The sequence below is a fragment of the Scyliorhinus canicula genome, chromosome 14 (assembly GCF_902713615.1).
Source record: "Scyliorhinus canicula chromosome 14, sScyCan1.1, whole genome shotgun sequence".
Taxonomy (NCBI): domain Eukaryota; kingdom Metazoa; phylum Chordata; class Chondrichthyes; order Carcharhiniformes; family Scyliorhinidae; genus Scyliorhinus; species Scyliorhinus canicula.
In genome coordinates, this window is record NC_052159.1 from 74,052,938 (window position 1) to 74,079,453 (window position 26,516).

General features: G+C 44.6%; 1 protein-coding gene across 1 annotated transcript; it reads right to left on the minus strand.

The window, feature by feature from the left end:
• Positions 1-11,368: 11,368 nt before the first annotated feature.
• Positions 11,369-25,260, minus strand: cnot11 (CCR4-NOT transcription complex, subunit 11). The gene is made up of 7 exons (XM_038818252.1): positions 24,756-25,260; positions 22,864-23,028; positions 20,600-20,752; positions 19,440-19,642; positions 15,254-15,456; positions 14,451-14,547; positions 11,369-12,051 (listed from the first exon to the last, which is right to left on the minus strand). Exons 1-7 carry the CDS (start codon positions 25,072-25,074, stop codon positions 11,857-11,859), a joined length of 1,335 nt encoding a protein of 444 aa, XP_038674180.1. The 5' UTR covers positions 25,075-25,260; the 3' UTR covers positions 11,369-11,856.
• Positions 25,261-26,516: the final 1,256 nt, after the last annotated feature.

Genomic DNA, 26,516 nt, shown 5'->3' on the forward strand with positions numbered 1-26,516 from the left:
TATATATTTCCGAGACCCTCCCCTCCCAACCCCTGTTTTTGACATCACAGTATCCTGTAGTCCCCTTAGAGGGAGGCAAGGGAAGCTTGGAACCTGTCTCCGGACAAAGTCCCGTGCAGGTAGCGAAATCCGTTCCCACCTGTTAACTCAAACTCCTCCTCTAGCTCCTCCAGGCTTGGGAAACCCTCCTTAATGAAAAGGTCCCCAAATCTCTCAATCCTTGCCTGCTGCCACCTCCTAGAGCACCCATCCAGCCCCCCCGGAGCGAACTGGTGATTGTCACAGATCGGTGACCACACCAACGCCCCCTTCAGTCTCATATGCTGCCTCCATTGCCCCCACACACTCAGGGCTGCCACTACCACTGGGCTTCTGGAGTACCGAGCCAACAAGAACGGCAGAGGTGCCATTAACAGAGCCTCCAGACTCTTGCTTTACACAATGCCGCCTCTACCCGCTCCCAATCTTTCAACACTTTGATAGAATGTTTTAATGATTGCACAAAACGTTCAGCCAATCCATTAATTGCTGGATGATATGGAGCTGACTTGATATGATGTATACCGTTTCCTTTCATGTAGTCCTCAAACCCTGTACCATTATCACTGCCATCTGCTCCGGTGTTCCAAATTGTGCAAATACTTTGTAAAGTTTCTGTTCTGCTCAGTCATCATTGACTTAATTGATTTGACTTTTGGCAATTTTGAGTGTGTCTCCACAATCACTAAGAAGATTTGATCCTCCAGTGGACCAGCAAAATCAATGCTTATTCTCTGCCATGGCTGTGTTGGCCATTCCCACAATGTAATGGTGGTAATGGTGGAGTATTCCTTAGTTTTACACATGATTGACATTGCCTTACTTTCTCGACAAATTAACATCTAATCCTGGCTATCAACGCTAACTGCATACCAATTCCTTCATCCTTACCACACCAGGATGTCCCTCATGCAGTTGGTCAAGGACTCAACTACACAAGCACAGAATAATCACCTGGATTCCCTATAATAGAACTCCATTCTGCACTGTCAATGCAAGTCTTTGTGTGATGTAGGGTCTTTCTTGTGAACATCTGACAGTGTTCCTGTTTGGACCAAGTCCACCACTGGATCGGTTCTTGTATACCTTTGAACTTGAGATGAAGTCACAGGTACACCATCCTCGAGTGAGAAATAAAAGGTGTTGACAAAATATTAATCGGATTCATGTTTGACTTGTAATGGCAATCATGACAAAGCATCAGCATTTGGATGCAGCTCTGACTTGTAATATTGGATAACGTAAGTGTATGCCAACAATATCAATGACCACCTTGGCAATCTGCTAAAGATGTAAAGATTTATAGGGCCCAAATATTCTACGCAAGGTTCGGTGATCCATCAAAAGAGTAGAAATGACACCCATGAAGGTAATGGTGGACCCTTCTTGCAACAAAAATTATACTCAAAGTTTCTGACCGTAATTCCTTTCTGTGCTAGTGAGGCAAATGCTATCGGTCGTTCCTCTCCTGAAGGCATAATGTGTGAGACATCTGCGCCAACCCCATAGGGTGAGACATTGCAAGCACATTGCAATGGCATTTTTTGATTATAATGAACCAACAGCTCTCAACAGCTCTAACTTCAGTAAAGCTTCTTTCGCATCATTGTATGCATACTCATTCTTCTGACCAATGCCTTTTTGGCACATAGCAAGGCATGTAAAGGATTCAATTGTGTTACGAAATTTAGCACAAATTTACCATAATAATTGATCAATGCTAAAAACAACCTTAACTGCGTCACATTTTGAGGACATGGTGCTTCTAAGATTGCTGACATTTTCTTTGGCTCAAATTTGCCTCCATCACCCTCTCAAGAGGTTTGTTCCAGACTCCAACCACTCTAGCTGAAAATATTTTTCTCATCACGTTTACTCCTTTTACCAATTATTTTGAATCTTGACCATCTGGTTCTTGATGCTCTCGAGTCGAACTGTTTCCCACTATTTACCCTCTCCATAGCCTTCAGGAACTTAAATACCTCGATCAAGCCTCCACTTCCTTCCTCAAAAGAAAGCAGTTCCAACTTTTCCAATCTACCCTCACAGCTACAGTTCTTTATCGCTGGAATAATTCTTGGAATCGCCTTTTTTATTAATTTAAAGTACCCAATTTTTTTCCCCCAATTAAGGGCAATTCAGCATGGCCAATCCACTTACCCTGCACATCTTTTGGGTTGTTGGGATGAGACCCGTGCAGACATGGGGAGAATGTGCAAACTCCACATGGACAGTTACCCAGGGCCAGGATCGAACCTGGAACCTCAGCGCTGAGTCAGCAGTGCTAACCACTCTGCCACCACACCGCCATTTGTGAATCGCCTTTAATCGCTCCAATGCCTTCACTCCAGTATGGTGCCCAGAATTGAACGCAGTACTCCAGATGAAGCCTAACTAGTGTCCTTCACAAAGTTCAACCTCCTCACATCTTGGACTCAATGCCTGATTAGTAAAGCCCAAGATACTATATGCTTTATTAACTGCTCATTCAACATACCTTGCCATCTGCAATGACTTACATACGTACGGCGTGGGAACTGTGGCGTTTTACAACAGAAAAAACAGCGCAACAGCTGCACCGATTCAGCTACTTAAAATGGGCTAGCACCATCGCCACGTGGAACACAATCAATTCCATGCAAAATGGTGTTGGATTTGCATCCCGCCCCCACAACCCAGCCCCTCCCCCCCCCAGGGACGGCCGAACCATCACACTGCCCACATGCCAGCACCCTTGCCATCCTCCATGGCCAGGTGCCCTGACCTCCGAGGCCACCATCTACCCAACCCTGGGTTGCATGTGTCAGAATGTCTGACAGTTGTGCTGTTTGTGCCCCCCACCCCCCTCCTCCCCCCAGGAGAAGGCTGCGCACAACTGGAGAAGGGGCCAGTCCATCCGAAGCCAACCGTCACCAGCCACTGGCAGAGCCGGTGACCCCCAAACAGCCAAGCACTGACGAGGAGAGCAGCTCCCCGCCCGAGACTGAGGACACCCAGGAGCTCGGGTCGGAGGAGGACACAGACTTTCCGTTACAGTTGTCTCCAACACCCTCCAACATCGCAGAGACTATCACCTCAGTGAAGAGGCTCCTGGGACACTATCTGGTGTGCACCACACATCGCATCCGATACAGCAGTTGGAGGTAGGAGCAGCTGAGGGGCTGGACAGTCGGAGGGCAGGCCAGTCCCAAGATCTAGCTGCCATCCTGACGGGTCCCGGTCCCAGCCACAGTGCAGTTGCAATCAGAGACCCAGGGACCACAAGAGGGGATGACGGTGGGCATCCAGCACCTGCAGGTCGAGGAGTCCATCCGCGTGTAGGAGCAGGGGCTGGTGCCGGTCATGCGTGCTCCCCAGGCCACCGTCACACAGGTGGCATCCACGGTGGAGGCATTGGGGGCTATGGATCAGCGTGTCCAAGGCCTGGAGCATTCTGTGCAGACACTGGCCGAGGCCCAGGACAGGGCTGCCCTCTGACAGGCAGCCATGTGCCAGAGCCACCTGGACATTCCAGCGGCACTCCTCAGCATGACCCAGTCAATGCAGGCCATGGCTGGGAATGTCGGCGGCATTATCCAGGCGTTGGCCAGCATTGCGCAAACACTGGGGGGGGGGGGGGGGGGGGGGGGGGTTTGGCCCAGAGGGAGGTGGCTCAGACCCAGAGGGAAGTGGCCCACTCACTAGCTGATGTGGCACAGGCCCACAGGGTGGTGGCACAGTCGCAGCGCGATGTGGTGTAGTCCCAGACGGAGATAGTCCACTCCTTGTGCTCCATAGCCGCGAGCGTGCAGACCCTGGTCGAGACCAGAGTGGGTCTCCAGGACTGGCAGCGCCAGGTGGCAGGGGGTCCTCAGGGGATAGCTCCGCTCACACCCCACCCAATGAGGTTGCCCGGGAGCCATCGGGCACCCCAAGGTAGGAGTAGGTGATGGGGCCTGTGCCGATGACTCCCGCAGGGCAGGTATCCCCCCTGCCGTCACCTTGTTCTGGTGCATCTGGTGGGCAGCGGGCAGAACAGGAAGCACCACATCACCCGGGACGCCCGAGGAGCAGCCGGGATCAATCAAGGCCGGGTTGGCCCAGGAGACGTGCGCCAACGGGGACCCTCGTCGGAGGGCAGGAGTCACAGCAGGCCGCCTCCACTCCTCTGTACCATTTGGGGAAACCACCTAGGCGTAGTGTTAGGGCCCATAAAGCCAGAAAGTTACACACCAGTTAAGTTGGCATGGGTGCAGGACACAGTTTAGATATAGGGGCTGGGGCACAGACTGCCAACCCAGGGTTCCCAGCTCGTAGCGCCACAGGTATGTATAACGGAGGAGTGTGCAAGCGGGTGTTTTGGCGGTGGGAAATGAGGGGGGTCTGGGATGTGGTGGCCGTGTCCCTGGCTAGCAACCCCTCTCCACCCCCTCCCTTCTAATTGGTGACCCTGGAGGCGATCAGAGCATCCCGTGCGCGCTGGCCCTGGCGATGTCATGCAGCTCCCCTGCCTGCCCGGGCCCCATGTCCTGCTCATCATCCTCTTCCCCGCATCCTCCTCCAGCACATCGCTCCTCTGCTGCGTGATGTTGTGGAGGATGCAGCAGGCTACCACGATGCGGGCAACCCTCTCAGCATCATACTGGAGGACCCCTCCAGAGTGGTCCAGGCACCTGAAGGGCATCTTCAGATGCACAAGCACAACTCAATTACACTCCTGGTCGCTGTATGGGCGTCGTTGTGGTGGTTCTCCGCGCCAGTCTGTGGCCTCCCGATAGGTGTCATCAGCCACAGGCGCAGTGGGTAACCCCAGTCAGCCAGGAGCCAACCCCTCAAACATGTCAGTAGTCACCAAGTTTGCCAGGTTGAAGGAATTGTGCACACTGCCCGGGTATCAGGCGCAGAGGTGCACGAAGCGCAGCTGATGGTCACAGGCCAACTAGATGTTCAATGAGTGATACCCCCTTCAGTTAGTGTAGAGCGGCCTGTTATCCACAGGTGTCCGTAGGGCGACATGCATCCCGTCTATTGCCCTCTTGACCTGGGGCATCCCAGCGATGGCTGCGAACCCCGGTGCGGTCAGTCTGGTGGGCTCGGTCCACATGGAACTGGATGTATTCAGGAGCTTGGGCATATAGGGCCTCCGTGATGGTGCGGATGCACCTCTGTGCTGAGGTCTGTGAGATCCCAGACAGCCCCCCATTTGGCAACTGGAAAGACCCCATCGCGTAGAAGTTCATCGCGTAGAAGGGGGAAGGGGAGAACAGGCCGAGCAGCCCCCCCACCCAAGGCACTGGGACGGTGCCCAGGAACCGACTGCTATCACGGTGGCCGTCTTGCTGACCACCCACCTCAGCCCGACTCTACACAGTGAACCGGCAGTATGGGTGCGCCTACCCCCGCACCCAAAACCCCCTCCCAACCAGCCACCAACCACCCACAGACCATCCAGGTCCACACCCACGGCAGCCCCCAGTGAGGCCAGTGGTACACTGTCTCTTTGCTCATCCAGAGTCTCCGACGGCATGCCCCATCCAGCAGATCATCAAATGACAGGCAGTACGCGTTCACCCGGCCGCAGAGCATCTCAAGAGCTGTGACCATCGCCACAGCGGCCAGCATTACTGGTTGAACGTCAAAGGGCATTGGGGCTGGTTTAGCACAGGGCTAAATAGCTGGCTTTTAAAGCAAACCAAGGCAGGCCAGCAGCACGGTTCAATTCCCGTACCAGCCTCCCCGAACAGGCGCTGGAATGTGGTGACTAGGGGCTTTTCACAGTAACTTCATTTGAAGCCTACTTGTGACAATAAGCGATTTTCATTTCATTGCATTGTCTGCAGGGGGTGGAAGGCCAACATTTTAGTATGGCGCATACTCCCATGCCCAACCAGGTTCCATGGGCTACACAGTGGCCCAGGTTGGCACTGCGGGCCTCGTCCATGCATGTCCCTCCCTGTCGGTATCCGGCACCGTCGCCGACTCCAGTCTGGCGCCTGTCCCTGCTGCCAGGGGTACCATTGGCTGGCACTACCCTCACTGGGGGCTGTTGTTGGTGTGGACCTGGGTGGTCTGCGGGTGGTTGGGCAGGGGTTTTGGGAGTGGGGGGGATGCCGTGGCGGGGGGCGGTGGGATGCGGGGTTAGGCGCACCCATACTGCCAGTTGACTGTGTAGTCAGTGGCTGAGGTGGGTGGTCACTGGGTGTGCAGCAAGATAGCCGCCATGATAGGGTCGGTTCCTGGGCACCGTTCCAGTCGCTTGGGGGCGGGCGGTGTTATCCAGCCTGCTCGGCCTGTTCTCCCCTCCCTATCCCTGGCAGGAGACCCCCCCACCGCAGCCAGCACAGCCGGTGTCCGGACCCGCAGCCTGCAGTCACTCCACACCATTTCCTACCTCCTCTCCCTCGCTCAGCAGTGAACCACGCCGTCAGGAACCCGGCTCATCTCATGAAAGGCGGTGAATCGCAGAGGCCCCAGAGAATAGGGTGTCAGGCCCACTAATTATATGCCTACTGTATTTTAGCCCCTTGTGGCGAGCACATCATTTTCAGGGTGCCAGAGCATCCTGATTTGGGGTCAAACCGGCACCTACCGTGCTTTTGGCGTCAGAGGCTATTCTCCGCCCCATCATGTTTTGCGATTTTGGTGTCGGCCAATGGAGAATCCCGCCCTAAGTGTTGCCATCGGGACTGAATTGCCCCAGCCTTTGAAACTACCCCCTAATGTGCCTCATCTCTGGTCGACGTCCTCATCCTGCTTGCATTAATATACATAGAACAGTACAGCACAGAACAGGCCCTTCGGCCCTCGATGTTGTGCCTAGCATTGTCCGAAACCAAGATCAGGCTATCCCACTCCTTGTCATTCTGGTGTGCTCCATGTGCCTATCCAATAACCACTTGAAAGTTCCTAAAGTGTCTGACTCCACTATCACAGCCGGCAGTCCATTCCACACCCTAACCACTCTCTCAGTAAAGAACCTACCTCGGATATCCCTCCTATACATTGGCGTCCTCACAGTCCAATTCCGTAAGTGGAAGGCCCAAGTCACTAGACGTAGGTTGGGACCTACCGGTATATTCACAATCTGAACTCACTTGAGGCAAACTAGGAGACACCCTGGGATCTATATCTCATTGTACTAAGCACCAAGGATTACATGCAACTGCTGCTAAATGGGCCATTTGGGCCCCTTGTATTAAGATTACATGTTGTGTAATGTGCTGCTGCTTCTTTAAATCTCTATATTGTAAATAGGTTTGAATGTGTAAGCAAGCAGTATAAGATTAATTTAATTTAAGAGTAATTGTATTTGATATTGAATTGAATTTGATAATAAATTTAGGTAATCTTATGTAATGGAAGGGCCTGTTCCTGTGCTGTAATTTTTCTTTGTTCTTTTTTATTTTTGACTAGAGTAGGGCCTTGATTGACCAACAGGTGACTGGGGATGCAGGGCCGGTATTGGTCCGAGTCTGTGATCCACCACGCTCAGCATTCAGGATCAAGAGGATGGATATGTGGCCACCTAAAATAGCTGCCGCAAAGATTGATAGGAAATTTGGCCAAGCTGGAACACAGACAGGCTGCAGCCTGCAAATATACAAATTGCAGCCTAAACTTTATGCAGAAACCTACGCCGGCAAAAAGGCCATTTGGAGGTCTTCCCGGGACAATGGGCTCCAGGTAGAAACTAACAATAAGTGGCCTCTCAGCAGTGCCTGCTTTCCTTATTTGGGAGGATCTACGTGCCTTGGACACTAACGGCCATGGCCGACCAGGAGCCGCCCAGCCATCAAGGTGTCCGCCCCCAATTGCTCAGGATTGATCAGGGTGATCGAGACCCTATTGATCCATTGGACCTTCACCTGGCACCGCCCAAAAGGGCGTGTAAGATAGGATAAAAGGAACTGCGCAGGCCATCACTTTCTCCCTTTCGACTGCAACACGACAGCTACTGTACCAACACCAGCCAAGGTCAAGGGCCCATGCCATCCACTGAAGGACGCCAATAAAACACAGACTACCTACAAGAACTGCAGCCCCCGCCAGACTACGAGAACCAGATAAGGCCTGATCTACTCTGTACCTGCCAGATACCTGAAAGTTAAGTCAAGGTCGTTAAGTGTATTAGTTATAGTCCAATGTGCATGAATGTGATTAATTAAGTAAATAATCTTGCATATGACATTATTGTACTAAACAACTTGTCTGATTATTTGTCCTTCGTATACAGGTTAAACACACACTGGAGGTGCTATTCGACAAGCAAATCCAGGACATGTAAACGAGGCAGCACTCTGCCAGCGTGAATTCAGAGCAATTCCCGGCCCACCGGACATTCTAACTGCTGGTATCTGAGTTAGCGCTAAACAGCCTGGCAACTGGAGCTATGTATTTTTATAAATTTAGAGTACCCAATTCATTTTTTCCAATTAAGGGGCAATTTATTGCGGCCAATCCACCTACCCTGCACATCTTTCGGTTGTGGGGGTGAAACCCACACAAATACGGGGAGAATGTGCAAATTCCACACGGACAGTGACCCGGGACCGAACCTGGGACTTCGACGCAGTGAGGCAGCAATGCTAACCCACTGCGCCACCGTGCTGCCTTAACTGGAGCTGTTTTTAAGTGCTGCACTCATCACATACTCACTACAGCCATGTAGAGGCTCACAGAAAGCTTGCACCCGCCTATCCAATGCCAACACCACCCCCCCTCTCCTCTCCCCCCCAAGTCAGATTCAGAGGTGGTCCCACAACTCTATGCAAGAGGAGTGGGGAGGACCCTCGTCCCCGGATGGGCTGCACTCAAGCAGAGACAGAGGCAATCAATGCTGCCAGCTTCACAAGGAGGAGACAGCTTGTAATCAGGAGGGGTGAGGGTCACTGGTGAGGCCAGGCAGAGAACCAGGCAGGGTACCAAAGACAATGGTACAGGTGCTCTCTGGTTGTGTGGGCCCATCCATTTGATGATATGGTTGTGTTGTGGGCTATCCAGAGGGCGGCCTGGGTGAGCTCCCAGGTGGCTAGAGGCCTTCCAAGCATTTAAAGGACACAGGCAGCACTCAGCAGTGTGAGCAGTCAAGAACCTGTAAGTAGCACCTGACAGGTGCATTTAATTCTACTTTGTAAAATAAATTTAGAGTACCCAATGTTTTTTCCCCAATTAAAGGACAATTTAGCATGGCCAATTCACCTGCCCTGCACATCTTTTGGGTTGTGGCTGAGACCCACGCAGACACGGGGAAAATGTGCAAACTCCAGTGACCCGGCGCCGGGATCGAACCTGGGTCGTCGGCGCGTGAGGCAGCAGTGCTAACCATTGCATCACCATGCTGCCTTTTCGGGTGTATTTAAAAGACAGACTGCAACAATGGCAGTCTGAATCAGCCCACCCTGATCCTGAGAGGAACACCCCGGATCCAAGGAGTTACCACCACCACTGCTCCTGGCCGGTCTAGCCAATTCTCCCAGCAGGCCCAACAGTTTTCAATGGGTTTCCGGTGTTCTTTTAGCCTCTCATTCCCCCTCCGCAGCCATGGCGTCTACGTTCCTGTTTTTAAATACTCATAGTAATTCACACCTGCGTGAATTCCACCTGAGAGGAGCAGAGTACTACCAAAGGGTGGAGTGCACCGTGTCCAACCCATTAATCACGTTGCAATGCATGCAAATGCCGATTTTGCATGACCCCACTGACCTCGTTTTGCCGCCAAGGAGGGATTGGAGCATTGCTCCTCTATTTGCACATGATGTCCGAATGAAATGCATTTTCCCGGTGTCACACGGCGGAGGATGCAGCCCATTGTCTCTTCATATTCTTCCTTCCAAAATGAATCACTTCACACTCTCTGTATTAAACCTCATCTGCCACTTGTCTGCTCAATCTACCAACATATCAATGTCCTTTTTTAAGTTCAAAACTGTCTTCGTCACAGTTAACGTTTCCAATCTTCATATTATCTGAAAATTTGAAATCATGTTCGGAACACCATATATATATGTATCAAGAACAAAGGTGATAACACTGACACCTAGGGAACTCCATTACAAATCTTCCTCCAATCTGAAATAAAACTATTTACCACTACTCTGTTGCGCGTCACTCGCCCATTTCTTATCCAAGTGCCGACTTTTCCCCTTTATTCCATGAACTAGAATTGTGTTCATAAATCTTTTGCATAGCACTGTATCAAATACCTTTTGAAAATCCACATACATCACATAAACAACATTGCCCTCGTCAACCTTCTGTTACCAGATCACGTTGCTTCAGGTTACAGATACATTTTACCAATCGGCAGCCTCTGTCCTGGTAAGCTATTGATCCTCAGACATCCACAGTAGGTTCAATAGTTTCAGCAAAACATGATCACCAGCCTCCCTTCTCTGGCACGGTGGCACAGTGGTTGGCACTGCCTCACAGCTCCAGGGACAGTGTTCCATTCCTGCCTTGGTTGACTATCTGCAGTTTGTGCCTGCGTGGGTTTCCTCCAGGTGCTCCGGCTTCCTCCCTCAGTCTAAAGATGTACAGGTTAGGTAGACCGAACTAGACCTCCTCGTGTGCGAGGATGAGTTTTATTCAGTTTAAGGTGGTGCATAGGATGCAAATGACTCAGGCGAGGATGAGTGGGTTCTTCCCAGGGGTGGCGGACAAGTGTGGGCGAGGATCAGAAAATCATGCGCATATGTTCTGGAGCTGTGAGAAGTTGGAGAGATACTGGGAGGGATGTGGGGCGTCATCGAAGATTGTGGGGTTAGAGGCCAGACCCTCTGGTGAAGAGTTTTGGGGTATCGGAAATACCGGAGCTGATGGAGGGGAGACACTGTGGAGACTGTTCATGACCATGCTTGAGGAATTGTTCGTTGCAGGGGTGGGGTGAAAAATTGGCATAAACTGAGGTGTGGAGAAAGTTCTTTGAACTTTTGAATATGTTTCGAATAAAATACATTTAAAAAAAAACAGTTTAGGTGGATTGGCCATGATCAACCTACAGGGTTTCAGGGATAGTGCCTAGGTAGAGTGCTCTTTCAGACGGTTGGTCAATGGGCAGAATGGCCTCCCTCGGCACTGTCGAGATTCTATGGACATTCTTCGCCTCTTCCCACATCCTGAAAGAGCCACAGCTGGTGAAATAGATGGCCTAAACTTGCATATTTCAATTGGGTGAACTGATTGAGGAAGTACAACAATTTAGACGAGGTCAGCACCAATTTCTTGCAATCCTAGACCTCACTATTCGGATGCAGGGTCATCCGCTGCACCCAGTTTCAGCCAGTAGGCCAGCACTATACAATCTTCACACCTCGATTCTTCATTCAAGTATCAGTAACCAATAAAATGTTGATAGCTTCATATTTCAACATTTTAATTAAAACAAAGACTTTATAATCAACATCCATGAACTTCTCAATTCAAACATGGTGCACATATTGTTACTTTTGTACTTTACCTAACTTTGTCTATTATGCATTTAATAATCTGAAACATGTATATACATATGATATAGAGAACAGAAATAAACTGGTTAACACAGTTTTCTCTTATAGAAAGCATATCCTACCACAAATTAAATAGGAGTCAGTAAAGTGATGTGCATTGCAATGCAACAACTTTACTCCGAAAAGTGACCAAGATGCTCATCAGTATCAGTTTGTACACTTGTATAACAAGAAAATAAATCAGGTCCCATTTGAGCAAACTTGCTGCTTAGGAAAGGCTTATTGTTTTTAAACAAACTAATTATCTTTCAATTATGCACTGAAACCACTGAAATGATTCCAACATACGATAAAGGCCTTTTAAGTCTTCTGGAATTTTGAATCCTGTCTGGCACTATTTTAATTTTGCTTCTGATGGATTTTCTCCAGTATCCAGTGTTTTCAGCAATCGGAATAGGCCAGCTGCTTCTCGTATTCTGCTGAACTCGATGCAGAAGGCTTGTACTTCAATGAACAAGTCCTGGACATTGATTATTTTGTTTCTGATTAAAGATTGGAGGAAGACACAGACAAGACGTACCAAACGATTCTAGAAGATAACAGACCGAGTTAGTTTGCTGTACACTGTCACCGGCACCATAAGTAAAGGTTTATCAGGTAGCTAACTTCCACATCTTCTGAGCAATAAAAAATTCATACAGCATAGATGCAATTGTTTGCTGGGAAAAAAATTGCACAAATTCTAAATCTAAATTCTTTAAATGACTGGATTTCTTTTAATTTTTTTCCTTCCATTTTTCTCATCTCCTTTCCAAATGGTGTTGACTCCAGTTAGGGTAGAATTCTGACAGCGCCAGCAGACCCAATCAACTATTCTTCATATATAAGCCTTGACTTGACTATTCCTCACTCCTGGCCAAACTTCCATCTTGCACCCTGCATAAATTGGAGCTCATCCAAAACTCTTCACCATCTTCTCTCACCAAATTCCATTCACCGATCGCCTCTGTGCAGCGTACCTACAATGGTTCCCGGTCTGGAAAGTTAAAATTCTCACCCTTGCTATTACCCTCCCATGGCCTCATCTCTCCCTTTATATAACCTCTTCTCTTCTGAGAGAACTGCACTCCTCTAATTCTGGCCTCATCTCTCCCTTTATATAACCTCTTCTCTTCTGAGAGAACTGCACTCCTCTAATTCTGGCCTCTTGTATGTTCCCAATTCTCATTATCCCATCACTGATGGCCATGCCATCAGCTGCCAAAGCCCTAAACCTAAGGAATTCCCTTGCTAAAGTTGTCTACTTCTCTGCCTAGTGCTCCTTAAAATATAGTCCCTCGATCAACCTTTAGTTATCCATCCTAATATCTATCGACTTATGTGGCTTGGTGCCAAATTTTATTTGATGCCGCTCTTGGGATATTTTACTACATAACGGGCACCATCTAGTTCTTGTGTTGACATTAAATGTTGAGCTTTGATATTTAACCTCACCAGAAAGACTCAGGGTAGAAAAAATGCTTTAGTCCTTAAAGCATCCCTGAAAAGCACAAACATTCCCCATCATAGTAAGAAGTCTTAGAACACTAGGTTAAAGTCCAACAGGTTTGTTTCAAATCATTAGCTTTTGGAGCACTGCACTGCTCCTTCCTCAGGTAAAGGAGCAGTGCTCCGAAAGCTAGTGATTTGAAACAAACCTGTTGGACTTTAACCTGGTGTTGTAAGACTTCTTACTGTGCTCACTCCAGTCCAACGCCGGCATCTTCACATCATTGCCCATCACGAGGGGCCTTGACCAAAATGATAAAGGCTCTTTCAGGAAGGCACTGAACATAACAAGAGAATTTGTCAAGAACATGGCGAAGTCAAGATGTCAGGGAAACTGCACAAACCTCAAAGCAACCCATTCACCCAACCCTTCAAGCACCACCTGCCTTGAGTATTGCAGAGTGCGCATTGACTTATCAGCTTTCTCAGAATCCACTGAACCAGTGTGGAAGCCAAGTTATCCTTGATCCCGAGGGACTCATTAAGCAAAGATAAGTGTTGGGCACAGCCAAGAAGTTGCCTTCTTCTATTTACCCATTCCCCCACAGGCCATCACTGAATCGTGCTGGATGGCTGGGGTAAAACAAAAAAGGAAAAGGGGAATCTTAGTTAAACCTCATTTTATCCAAATACTGAAGACGTTTGTTCATAAAAGTCTCTGAGTTTTGAAAACTGGAGGCAAAGGTTAATTTGAAGCTTGACTATTCAAAATCAGAAAGAGTACTTTTTGGAATGGACAGATGATCTGACATGAGCCATGTCCTGCCAACGTTTACAAAATAACTTGCTCATGGCCTACCTATCCTTTTTGTGTTCCTATTGATAGTGATTTCATATTTTCAGCCACATCCTTTATGCTTCCCTCCATAAATCAATTATGGGAGATAAAATAACTGAACAATATGCATGATATGCATGTTATTTGTTGAGGTGCTCAGTCAAACATTACCTGAGCATATAATTGTAAGGTAAGGATTTCTCTTCCTGAGATAGAGCTACAAATTCTAAGTATATAGTTCGTTCAAGCTTTTACAAAATTGGTACGTCAAAGTATCAAATAGAGTGAACACTATATAAAAGTTGGAGAAACAATGTGTCAAGCACTCATGTCAAAAATGTCTCTCCTAACTGAACAAGATGAAGGCAATCAAGCAAGAATGGAAGACTGTGCGATGGGACAAGGTGGATTGCTGTGGAAGAGAAGGCGAGGAAAAGGAGAGAAAAAAACATAGAAAATGAAAATGCATATAATAAGCTTTTGAAGGCCAGAAACGAGATGGAAAAATGCAACTTCAATTCTCAGTTGGTTCATACATGTCAAACCTCAACAAACGTTCTCCAATTATTCCCAGAATATCTGTACAACAGGCAAGGAAGTATACCAAATCAGCTACTAAAAAAAAGATTTATCAATTCAACTACACATAGCAAGTTACTTACCTGCATGTATTTATCTTTTATCTGTTCACAAGTGGAAATACAATTTGAAATATAGAGGTGAATAAATTCCGGGGGAAGATCAACAGCAGTGGTTAGCCTGCAAATAAGATAACGAGGAGTAATTAATGACAAAACCCGGAACTTAAACCAAAAAGAGCTAGCCAATTTTAATTCAAAGAACATTGATGAATCACTACCTAGTGATCCCTACAGGATGTGAATTTGTGTGGAAAGAATAGAGTTTAGTTACTATGCTCCCTGCAGTTGAACAGCTTGCCAAGGAACGCAAGTAAACAGCTGCCACTCCTGTGAGATACAGGAGGGCGACTTGTGCCCATTGATTTACATTCTGTAAGAAGTCAACATCTCTATTGTAGGATTGTAGGAGAAAGGAAACAAATGTCTAAAATATTCAAATGTAAAAGATGTTGAGAACAAAGTATCTAGTCTGGAAATAAATTACCCTTCATAGAATTGCAGCATTTTTTATGTTGACTGGTCAAATGTAAAGACAACGTTAAATGTTGACACACGAGTATTTTAATATTTCAATCTTTTGACTATCGAGTGACTCCCTACTTGAAATGTGGCTATCAACTGAAGACAGAATTGGCACGATGATTAGAGTCAACCAAAAGTGCTGTGGTGAATGGCGCCTGTCAGTACACTGTCCAGGTTCACAAATGAAGGAGGAGGGTTGGAGTAAGGCACTACTACCATTTTATGTGGAATATGCCCAGGAAAGCAGTGGTAATAGATGAAAAATCAAAGAAAATTGGAGGGGGAAAAAGCACACAACTCACCTATTTACAACTTCCATGGAATGAAGGGACATATCCATATTCACAAGTACAGAAAAATACTCTGTAATCTGGCTCGACTGCATTAGCTTCAGTAACATCTCTATGGCAACCAAAGGATTATTTTCCACCAGATCAGGCAGCTTGACAGGAGTCAGACCAATGTGGTAAACAAGCTTTGGATCTTTTTCTAATTCACCAAGGAGCTACCATGAAGGGAATAAAAGTAAAAACTCAATGTTACTCAGGTACAACAGACGTGTGTCAATTTTCAGACACACCATCAGATGATTACCCAGTAATTATTGCTGAAGGGTTACATTTTTATTTTAAGCATTACATATGTATTTAGAAAATTAACATAAAACAAATAGAAATATTGTGAAGACCATTTTAACCACTGGAAGAAATTAGGTAACTCTAACTTTTTAACATTCATGAATCTAAGCATATGTTATTGCCTCCTTCCCTCATTTTCTCCCCATGCAATGTCATCAAAGGGATTGTTTTGCAAGAGACCTGCAACAAATACTTTAAAAGCAGTTCAGCTTTAGTATAGACGTTTATGCATAATCTTGAAATAGTAGATTGTACCTGTTAGAAGATCTACTGCCTTAAAAGAATAATGATCCAACACAGAATACAAAATCTTATAGTATATAGCAAATTGTAATTCTTAGTAAGAAGTCTTACAACACCAGGTTAAAGTCCAACTGGTTTGTTTCAAACACTAGCTTTCGGAGCACTGCTCCTTCCTCAGGTGAATGAAGAGGTATGGTCATTCACCCGAGGAAGGGGCAGTGCTCCGAAAGCTAGTGTTTGAAACAAACCTGTTGGACTTTAACCTGGTGTTATAAGACTTCTTACTGTGCTCACCCCAGTCCAACGCCGGCATCTCCACATCATGGCTGTAAATCTTATAGAGTATATGTACATTAATACCATGGCATTTTCACAATTGTACTTCCTTCATAGCCTACTCCTCCCATCCCACCATCTCTACAGCCTTCTCTCACCCTTCAACCCTCCAAGATCGCTGTGCTTCTCTAATTTTGGTCCCTTATGCATCCTAGATGCTCACCATCCCTACCTTTGGCGCATGCCTTCAAACACCTCCTAATATCTCTTTATGTGGGTCGGTGTTTGTGTGCTAACATTCCCGTGAAGCATACTGGAATGATTTCTTACATAAAAGATTCTATACAAGCACAAGTTGTTTTAATTCAGCTCGTTGCAATAAGTATAGAAATTGATCAGGTTATCTCAAAATAATATTCTCCTCCTCCGCTTTCTCTCTTCCCCACAATTCTGTATCTTGACTATGAAATCACAAAATTTTACATACCATTCAGCCCATCAAATGTGTTCCAGTGTTTTTATTTAAGCTAGTCTTCTCACTCTGCTGGTGACTTCCCACTCCCTTTAATATTTCACCTTTTCAAGCAATTAATTTCCCTTAAAATAATTTATGGATTCAGCTTTACTCCTTTATCCCCATTTATTACCTTCTGACAACATAGCACCATTTTCCCTTGAATAACTATTAGCTCACCTCTCAATTTTCTTAGCTCTGTTCAAAAATGACTCAAACATTGTCCCTTTGCTCTTGTATTCTATAATTTTAGATACAAATAACAAGGATTCCATTTGCTTTTATGTTTTTTTTCTACCTGCAGTTTTATTCACCTACATACCTTCTTCACACCAAGGTCTTATTGCTCCTTTATTCTATTTGAAATTTTACCATTCAAGTTAACAACTTTCAGTAACTAAATTTGATATCAAATTCTACATTTGATTCCTTAATTCCCTAAGACAAAACACTCATAACTATCCAAAGCAACAGAGTTCCTAATTTTGCTCCCAAAAGGCCTGGATCTAAATTTTAGGGTACGTTCCCTTGTCCTGGATTCCCCAACCAGCAGAAATATTTTAACTCTATCTGCCTATCAATTCGCTTTATTGCTTGAAAACTTTGATCAAATTGCTCCTTAATGTTCTAAATTCCAAGGAATACAACCAGTTTCTGTAATCGCACTTTACAATTTAATCCCCGGAGTCCACGCATCATCCTGGAAAACCTATACAGCACTCACTCCAAGGTCAATGTATCCTTCCTAAAATGTGTGGTCAGTACTGACCACAGTACACCAGAGTAGTCTGTGTAGTTGTAGTATAACAACTACCCCTCTTGTACCATCATCTTCTAGATATAAAGGCCAGCATTCCATTAAGCTTTTAAATTATTTTCAGCGTTTAGTAATCTGTATACATTGGCCCATAAGCCAGGATTCTTTGGACATTCACAGTTTCTAGCTTTTTGCCATTTGTAAAGTACCCTGTTCTCTCCTTTTTGGGTTTAAAAATGGATGACCTCACATTTGCCAATATTGAAATCCATTTGTACAATTCTGTCAATCACTTACCTTAAATTAATATATTTGCAATTTTATGCTTCCATCTACAATGCATTGCAATTTTTCCGTCATCAGCAAAATTGGATAGGTAGCTATCTATCTGACCATCTAAGTTATTAATAAAACATGGTGAACTGTTCGGGTTGCAACACAAATCCCTATGGTCCAAAAAACAATAGTCACATCCGCCAATTAGAGCAATGTCAATTGGCAGGTACTTTAAGTCACCTGCTGCTCAGCCACTTTCCTTACCAGTTCAACAATTTGCCTTCAATTCTACAGCCTTAAACTTCAGTTAAGTCTCTTTTGAGGTACTTTATCAAATGCCTTCTGGAAGTCCAACATGCATAGACATTGACCTGTCCACTACTTTAATCACCTATTCAAAACATTTAATAGGTTTAGTCAGGCATGACCTACCCGTTACAAATCCGTGCTGGCTCTTTCTGATCAGCTGAAAATTCTCACAGGTAACAATTTTAATCAATATTGCCGTAGCTACAGATTTTAGTCATGTTCTGCAACAATGTTCGGCTAACTGTCTATAGATCCTTGGTTTCTCTCACTCATCTTTCTTAAATGGTGGAGTGATCTGCAATTTTCCAATCTGAAGGAATGGTTTGCAAATTGCATTAACTTTTATTGGACATCTGTAACTTTCCTACCTGGTTCCTGCAAAGCCCTGTGATAGAAACCACCTGGTCTTGGGAACTCATTACTTGTTAGTGCCATTACTTTGTCACTACTGTTATTTTGCTTATGTTAATTTTGCAAAGTTTCAAACCCTGATTTTATATTCGTTTCCTTGGGATGTCCGCATGTTATCCTCTTCTACTTTATATACTGACAGAAAGTAATTCTTCAACATGTTTGCCATTTCCTTATTTTCATTTACAATATCACCATGACCAACATTCAAAAGGCCCATTGTTCTCGACAACCCTCTCTTTCCTCATTGTAAAAATAGTTTGTTACTTTTGATATCCCTTGCTAGTTTATTTTTATAATCCCTTATTTTTGCTCTTATTATGTTTTGTTACTTTTTATTGTTTTTATTGCACCCTCCCAGTTGGCAGGATCTGTACTTTGTTTTACATTCTTGTCTGCATTTTAAAGTTTTAATTTGTCCCTTACCTCTTTTGTCATCCAAGGTTTTTTTTTGACAGGTAAAACTCTAATCCCTTAGGGATATGAAATTGTTTTGTATCACATTAATTCTTGATTTCCCACTGATTTTCTGTCAATTTACCCATTAACAAATTTTCCCAGTTTGCTGTAGACAGCCTCTATCTCACCCTGTTTAAGCCAGACTTACTCAAATCTAAAATCTTAACTGGTTCACGTTTCTCAATTTCAAATAAAGTTAAATTTGATCATATTATAATCACAATTAGATAAATGGTCTTGCACTATTATGCTGTTAAGTAAATCTGGTCCATTACTCATTACTAAATTCAATATGACTTGCTCCCTTGTTGGTTGTAGGACAGATTGTTGCAGGAAACTGTTCTGAATGGTGACGTTTCCCATCTTTCTGACACAAGCCAATCTTCTTATTCCAATCTATGTGAAAGTTAAAATCCAAATTTAAACCACATTGTCTTTCCCTCTTCATTATCAGAAAGCATTCTGATAGCTCATACACAGCGGACATTGGGACAAACAGGTTGGAGCTGATTATGTTGCAATTCCAAAACACTAAGTGTTGGTAGTGCATCTCACTGATACCCCTAATGATTCAGCTGTTTAAAGTAATACTTATTTGAACTTACCTGCGTTTGTTGTTGTGCAGATAAGGGACTCTTGAAAGCCTTTGCCATGATGCGCTTAATTTCCACCCCAGTGCTGTTTTTAACACACATGGTTTTATCCCATTGAATTGTATGATCAGGTTCTGTTGGGTTCAGCCAAGCTAGCTCATCCTCACACACATGAAGTGGAGGAGCAGGTCGAATAAACTCTGGCCGGAAATGACCTTCACATGATAAGACAAAAATCAAGATTAACCATTAATAATGTACCTGGAAGTCAAACTTTGTCTTCATGATACTGGAAGTGGTTATTTGGCAGTATACAAAAATTCTAATTGGATCTCATTGGTATCTTTGTTTCGTCAATCAACTGTTTTGAGGTAAATAAATTGACAGTAGCTGTACCTATAGAGCAACTGAGGAGCAAAATTTGTTAGCTTTTCTGCAATCCCTCAAATAACAGATGCAACAACACAATTACACCAGGCTTTTTCAGTTCACCAAGTGCCCTTTTCTTATTTTGCTTTAAAACTATGTCTTCTTATTCCAAGGAAACCAAAATAGGCTTTGTTTTAAAAAAAAATACAAATCTATTTAATTTGTTTTATAGATTAATTGCTTCAAAAAGGCAAATCGATTCAGCAGTTTTACCGTTCTCAAGCTGTAATTGAAGGGACATGGAGACCACCACACGTAGTTTAATATATGGGAATGTACATGGGAAGGCTGAGTAACGTCAACATGCAGATGATAGAATTATATTTTCTCTTTCCTTTAACCTTCCCTCAGGTTAAAGGGGTGGAAATTCTCACCAAAAAATTAAACTAATTTAAAAATCTATGCAGCCAAGTTAAAAATAGCATATATAGCAAGATGCTGCAGCTTTGCACCAACTTTAGACGTATTATATGGGGAAATGGCCAGTAACAAAGGAATATAGCCAGCCCATGCCATATATCTACCAATATTACACGTGCATTATCTGTTCGGAGGTCTGGGTATCCTTGATTGATATTAATGGCGTCCATTTTGGAGATCAGTCCTGCAGCATAGGTGTGTTCAAGCTAGCAAAAGATCTTCCATTGGAAGTAATGGGCAGATTTGAATTTGGGTTCTGTGATTGAGAGTTGAACATTCAGCACTTCTGCCAACATCTTGAACACTAATTTAAAACTACTTACTTTCTATTGGTGGTCTTGGTCCACTCACTAAAGCCTCTATAATCTGAGTCGCAACAGAACTGTCAAATCCAGAGTTGGAAGAGTCAGGATCTGGATCAGGGAGTATGCTTGGAAAACTAGCTTTGCTCTGTGTTGGTAATTCAGACTGGCGCTCTGCAGAATGAATAAAAGATCATGAATAAGTGTACATTGTATAATGTCAATTTAGATGTAAAAGACAGTTGCAGATAAACGGAGGTTGATTCCCTCTGTGCTCCACTACGTCCTATGATAAATACAGGTAACTTTCTCCTATGTTTCCTTGAAGGTGTTCACTACTTGCTGGGGTATAATTCCAGGTAACAAAACTAACTTTTCTCCTTTGAAACCCTTACTGCGACTTATCTTACTCAACACAGAATCTCTATGATACATATAACTTAGTACATCTTCCAGACATTAGGTAAGCCAATGACATGACTTTTTTCCTTTTACTGTTTCACATACCTAACTCTCATACACAAACCCCCGAAAAATAAATTCTGTACCCAACAGTTTGAAAGGACACTCAAATTCTACAAAGTTCATAATTATGTCACGTTAATTTTGAGGAATTGGGGAACTCCCTGCACATTGCCTTCCCCGAATGTAGTGGATTTCTCATGTCATTTACTGAAAATGCTGGAAATCTAAAAACAAAACCCAGAAAATACTTGATACTCACAGGCCAGTCAGCATCAAGAAAAAGAAAAGACAGACTATGATATGTTACACTCATGTTGACACTGATGAAATGCAGGGAAGCATATCATTCTGCACTGTAAATTCAATGATATGATTCTAGGATATGCTGGCAAAAGCAAACTAAAGAGTGGGTTGGTTGGGGGTAAGAAGTACAAGGGATAGGAGGAACTATTATGGGAACAAAAAATTGGCTAAATTTCTGCCACTTTAAAGATCTAATTGGCCTTGTCATTTTAAGTGTTCAAAAAAAATATTAGAAACTTACCAACACAATGACACTTTAAAAAATCAACAAACAAAAATCAGATAGGTAGATATTCTCCCATCACCATACACCATTTAGTGGGGAAGGCAAAATCTCCTGGAAACTATAGACACCCATCAAAAAATGATTATGAATTACTGAGGTGATTGCTGCACAATCCTGTTTTAGCCTCAGTTTTGATGGTTCAACAAATTCAGAATGGGAAAAATATTTGTAGTTCTCATCGGCTCCTAGAGTATTGCAGCACAATGCTTTAGTCCTATAGTATTCCTACCAAACAAATGTTTTTTCATCTAACCTTTCCACAGATTACCAACTAATGTTCTAGGTAATTCCAGCATTCACTTATTGTTTCGTACTAAAAACATTTTGTAGACAAAAATTATCAAATCCAAACAGCACAATGCTTCCACAACTGCAGCTCCACACGCAAAAGTCAAACCAGGGTGAAAGCCGATGTGGGTACTTTGGTCATTTATTTGGAGAACATCTGTGCAATCAGTCAGTGTGGCATTATGTACCAAGACAAGAAAATTTACTTGCACAAGTCAACTTCATTATACTAGAGGTACTGTATTTGGAAACTAAAATGATATTAAGTTTCTATTGCAGTTTTGTCCAATACAATTAAATTACAACTTGTTCATATAACACATTTTTTAAACCACCAAGAAATCTTCAAGCAAGCGTAGAATGAATTCAGTTACAGAACTGTTGGATTCAAAGTATGCCAAAATGTTCAGTGACATACAAACTATTTACAAGTCATCTGAACTTTAAATGTCTGACCTATTCTTCATTGTGTGCAGGGAATTTCTTCACCTAACCCTGAAACTTTCCCAGTTGCTTTGTTCAAATTATTTCTTCCATTGCCCTTAATATCTAAGCATGAGACCAAGACTAGGCTATACTGTTTTTCAGCCTCAACCTGCCAGATTTTACTGGGAAACTGAGCAGTGGCACACTTTAAAAACTAAAGCTCACGCCAAATCATGATTTATAAACACCAGTTTGAAGCACAGAGGTATGCCTCAAAATGATGTCTCAAAATTCATTCAAACTGAGGTAGTGATTCCGGCTTCATTTTCTAAATAGAATTATCAATTTAGCTACAACAATTACACGTTCTGATAATCGAAATGTGCATTTAGCCAGCTTCAGACAGTGCCCGCGGACAGGACAAAAATTGCAATTTAATAAACTTAGGTCTACAGGATCCTCAGCTGAATTACTGTAACTGCAGCTTTTTTGATGCATGTACAACAATTTTGCTCACCTGCCAGGGCCAACTGCAGACCACTAATGTCTACAGACTGAGGCATGTTCCCCACATCCATACACGCAATCTGACGGGGAGTTTTCTTAAATAGCTCTCTTGGAGGAGCCAACATCAACTGAGAAAGGAAAAACTTCTCAGGGGGAGTAATAGGTGGCAAGAATCCTGTCAAATAGCATTAAAAAAGTCAAGATCGAGTCTGGAGTTCAAATAATCTTTAATCACATAATAAATAAGTTAAACATCAGCAGAACAAAAGCATGAAAAGTCTAAACAGTATTAATAGTCATTTGTTAGTACGGAACTGGAGTATTACTGGAAAAAAAAAAGACATGCAAAGCTTTTCGTTTTGCACTCATCTGGACACTTCGCAAGAATACCAATACAAGGGGGAAAACAACAATTTATACTGAATGAGAAGAGCATTGATTGGTTGCTAAATTTGATAGAATTTACAGTGCAGAAGGAGGCCATTCAGCCCATCGAGTCTGCACCGGCTCTTGGAAAGAGCACCCTATCCAAGGTCAACACCCCCACCCTATCCCCATAACCCAGGTACCCCACCCAACACTAAGGGCAATTTTGGACACTAAGGGCAATTTATCATGGCCAATCCACCTAACCTGCACATCTTTGGACTGTGGGAGGAAACCGGAGCACCCGGAGGAAACCCACGCACACACGGGGAGGATGTGCAGACTCCGCAGTTAGTGACCCAAGCCAGAATCGAACCTGGGACGCTGGAGCTGTGAAGCAATTGTGCTAACCACAATGCTACCGTGCTGCCCAAATGGACTCTGATTGGTAGAGGTGTTACATGGAGAATGCACCAGCTGATATTGACTGGCAGTTAACTACCAGACATTATGTGAAATTTAAGCCAGTTGGCTTGATCCTGATTGGTCAAGACATTGCCCTGGGAGATGAATCAGCACATGATTGTCACTTATTTTGTTTATGGGCACAATACATGTGCATGTTCTTTTTGTCTGCAAAGAACAGGGCCCATGTACAGTATTAATATATGTGGTGTCCAGTACACGCAAATGTGCCACACTGGGTCCGGCTGACAATCTTAAATTGGGTTGTCAGTGTAATTCTTGGCACACTGAGGATTATTTAGCAAATACTGTCCAATTGTGGAATCACATCTAATTATTTCCATTCATCAATAACTCACTAGATTTCACATGAACTTACACTCAATTAAGATAATTTAATTAGCTTAGGTCACTGTAAATTAGGTAGTTCATGAACAATAATTTATTTCCCTCTAAAATGAAAAATGTTCAGGTTGTTAAAGGAGTTGATATTCCTGTCCTTTCACCTACTAGAACTGAACTCAGCCAACAGGCAAAGCTGGATGTGAACTGAACTTGGAAGAACAATGGTCTGAACATGCTGTTTCCTAGTTTTCCAGTTTACATTTCCATGTTACTGAAGTTGTATCATGCTCTGCAGAATCGAATTACATTAAAGACGACCTACATTTATATAGCACCTCACTACATTTCAGAAAGGCCTTGAAGCGATCCACATGCAAATTCCTTCTGAAAGGACAGTTGCAATGTGGACAGGAAATCAAGTAGAATTCCCCGGACCTGTGTGAAAGTCTTCACACCCAAGTGAAGCAACTGAAAGATTTCACATTAATGTCTCCTCAGAAGGGCAGCGCCACCGACAATGCCGAGGCTGGAGGATCCAGCCTGCGTTCTGTGCTCTAGGTGCAAGATGAGAATACAAAGTGAAAAGTAGTAACATCTATTTTTAGAAAACGAAACCCTGGCAAACACATTCTTTCAGTATCTGCTGGGATTAACTGGTCACTGGGATGGCCGAACTGGCATCAGGACCCCCCCACCCACCCCAGGGGGACGGTGTGCCGGTCTTACCCAGGAGCTGTTTCTCCTGCTCCTCGGCCACCGGCGCGGCGTTTAGCAGATGGGCGAAGACGGCGGCGAAGGGGTTGGCGGCCAGCGGCTCGGTTCGGTACATCTCCCAGAGCAGGTAGAGGGCGGTGAGGCGCTGCTGGGGACTGGGCAGCAGGTCGGCCTGTTGCAGCAACATGACGAGCGTGGATCCGACTCGGAAATGGTCGTGTTTGGCGAAGTAATGGTGGAAGGCGGTGGACAGGCCCTCGAAGGTGTTGCTGGTCGCCTCCTCACAGATGATGCCGATCAGGCTGCTCAGCTCCTTGGGAGCCAGAGTCATGGTTACCGGGGCCCTGGGGTCCAAAGGCCCGCTTCACCCGCCACCTCTTTGCACGCACACAAGCACAATCTTGCCGTGGGCACAAACAAATATGTATGTCTGAAAATAAAATTTAAAGCGGCCTCGACCGCGCGCGATCAGGCCTCAGGCCGCCAAACACTGCCGCAAACCAACCATTTGGCGACCCGTTTCACAACAGTGTCGCAAAGCCTGGCCTCAGGGCTGAGATTGATTCCGCAGTAGCAGTGTGGTGGGAAAGAAACTGGGAGGAGAGGGTTTGACTGTCAGCAGCAATGTGGAGGAAAACTGGGAGGAGAGGGTCTGACTCAGGAATGTGAAGGAAAACTGGGAGGAGAGGCTTTGACTGTCAGGAATGGGAAGGGAAACTGGGAGAGGGTTTGACTGTCAGGAATGTGGAGAGAAGTCTTGAGCATCTTTTGTTATTTTAAAAAACTCCTGTGACTTAGTATACATTTCTTTCCTCATTTCAAATGCTTTAGAAAATACCATTAATTGATATGGAGCAACGGTGGATACATGGTTTCAAATCAGCCATGATCTTACTGAATGACAGAACAGGCTCAAGGCACTCAATGACCTTTGACAATGTTCCAGTTAAATAAGCAGTAGGTCAGTCAGCATCTGTAAAGGGAAACCAACATCTATACTTACACAGCAGCTTTAATACAGAAAAGAATCTCAAGACACTTCACAGATGAATGATGCGCTGAAGGTGAATAAAGGCTTGACCAAAGTGGACTTTAAAAAAGCGCGTTTTAAAGGAGAGCAAGAAACTGGAAAAGCAGATGTATTTTTAAAAAATATATTTTTATTAAGCTTTTGTCATGTTATACAAGAATGCAAACAACAATAAACTTAAAACAATAAGCTAATCTGTGCAACACCCCCCCCCCCCCCCGGTCTTGAAACAGACCCCCCCACCCCCTTCTAGCAATTAACAGTGACTATTGCTTTGCAATACAATATAAACAACTGCCATCTGCAATAGAACCCTTCAATTTACCCCCTCATGGTGTATTTTACCTTCTTGAGGTGCAAAAACTCCTTTAAGTCACCAAGCCACACTGAAGCACTAGGTGGCGCAACCAGTCTCCAACTCAACAAGACTCACCTCCGAGCAACCAACAAGGCAAAGGGAAGGACATCTACCCCAGCACCTGCAGCTCCGCCGAAACCCTTAATATAGCCACTAAAAGACAGGGTTATAGCTCAATGTTCAGGATTGCCAGCGTAGTGCTGATAAAAGGAGACCCAAAAACCCACAAGCTTGGGACAGGATCAGAACATGATTAGCCAGCCCCCTTTGAACAGCGCTCGCACCCAACTTCAACCCTTGCAAAGAAACAACTTATTCTGGCTTTAGTAGCGTGAACCCTAGACACTACCTTGAGCTGGGTCAGGCAGAACCACGCACTCAACGA

Coding starts and splice junctions, on each gene's coding strand:
- cnot11 (XM_038818252.1), bottom strand. CDS start 25,074: ATGACTCTGGCTCCCAAGGAGCTGAGCAGCCTGATCGGCATCATCTGT. Junction 23,029..24,755: donor GCAGGAGAAACAGCTCCTGG/GTAAGACCGGCA, acceptor GCTATTTGACAG/GATTCTTGCCACCTATTACT. Junction 19,643..20,599: donor ACCAAGACCACCAATAGAAA/GTAAGTAGTTTT, acceptor TATCATGTGAAG/GTCATTTCCGGCCAGAGTTT.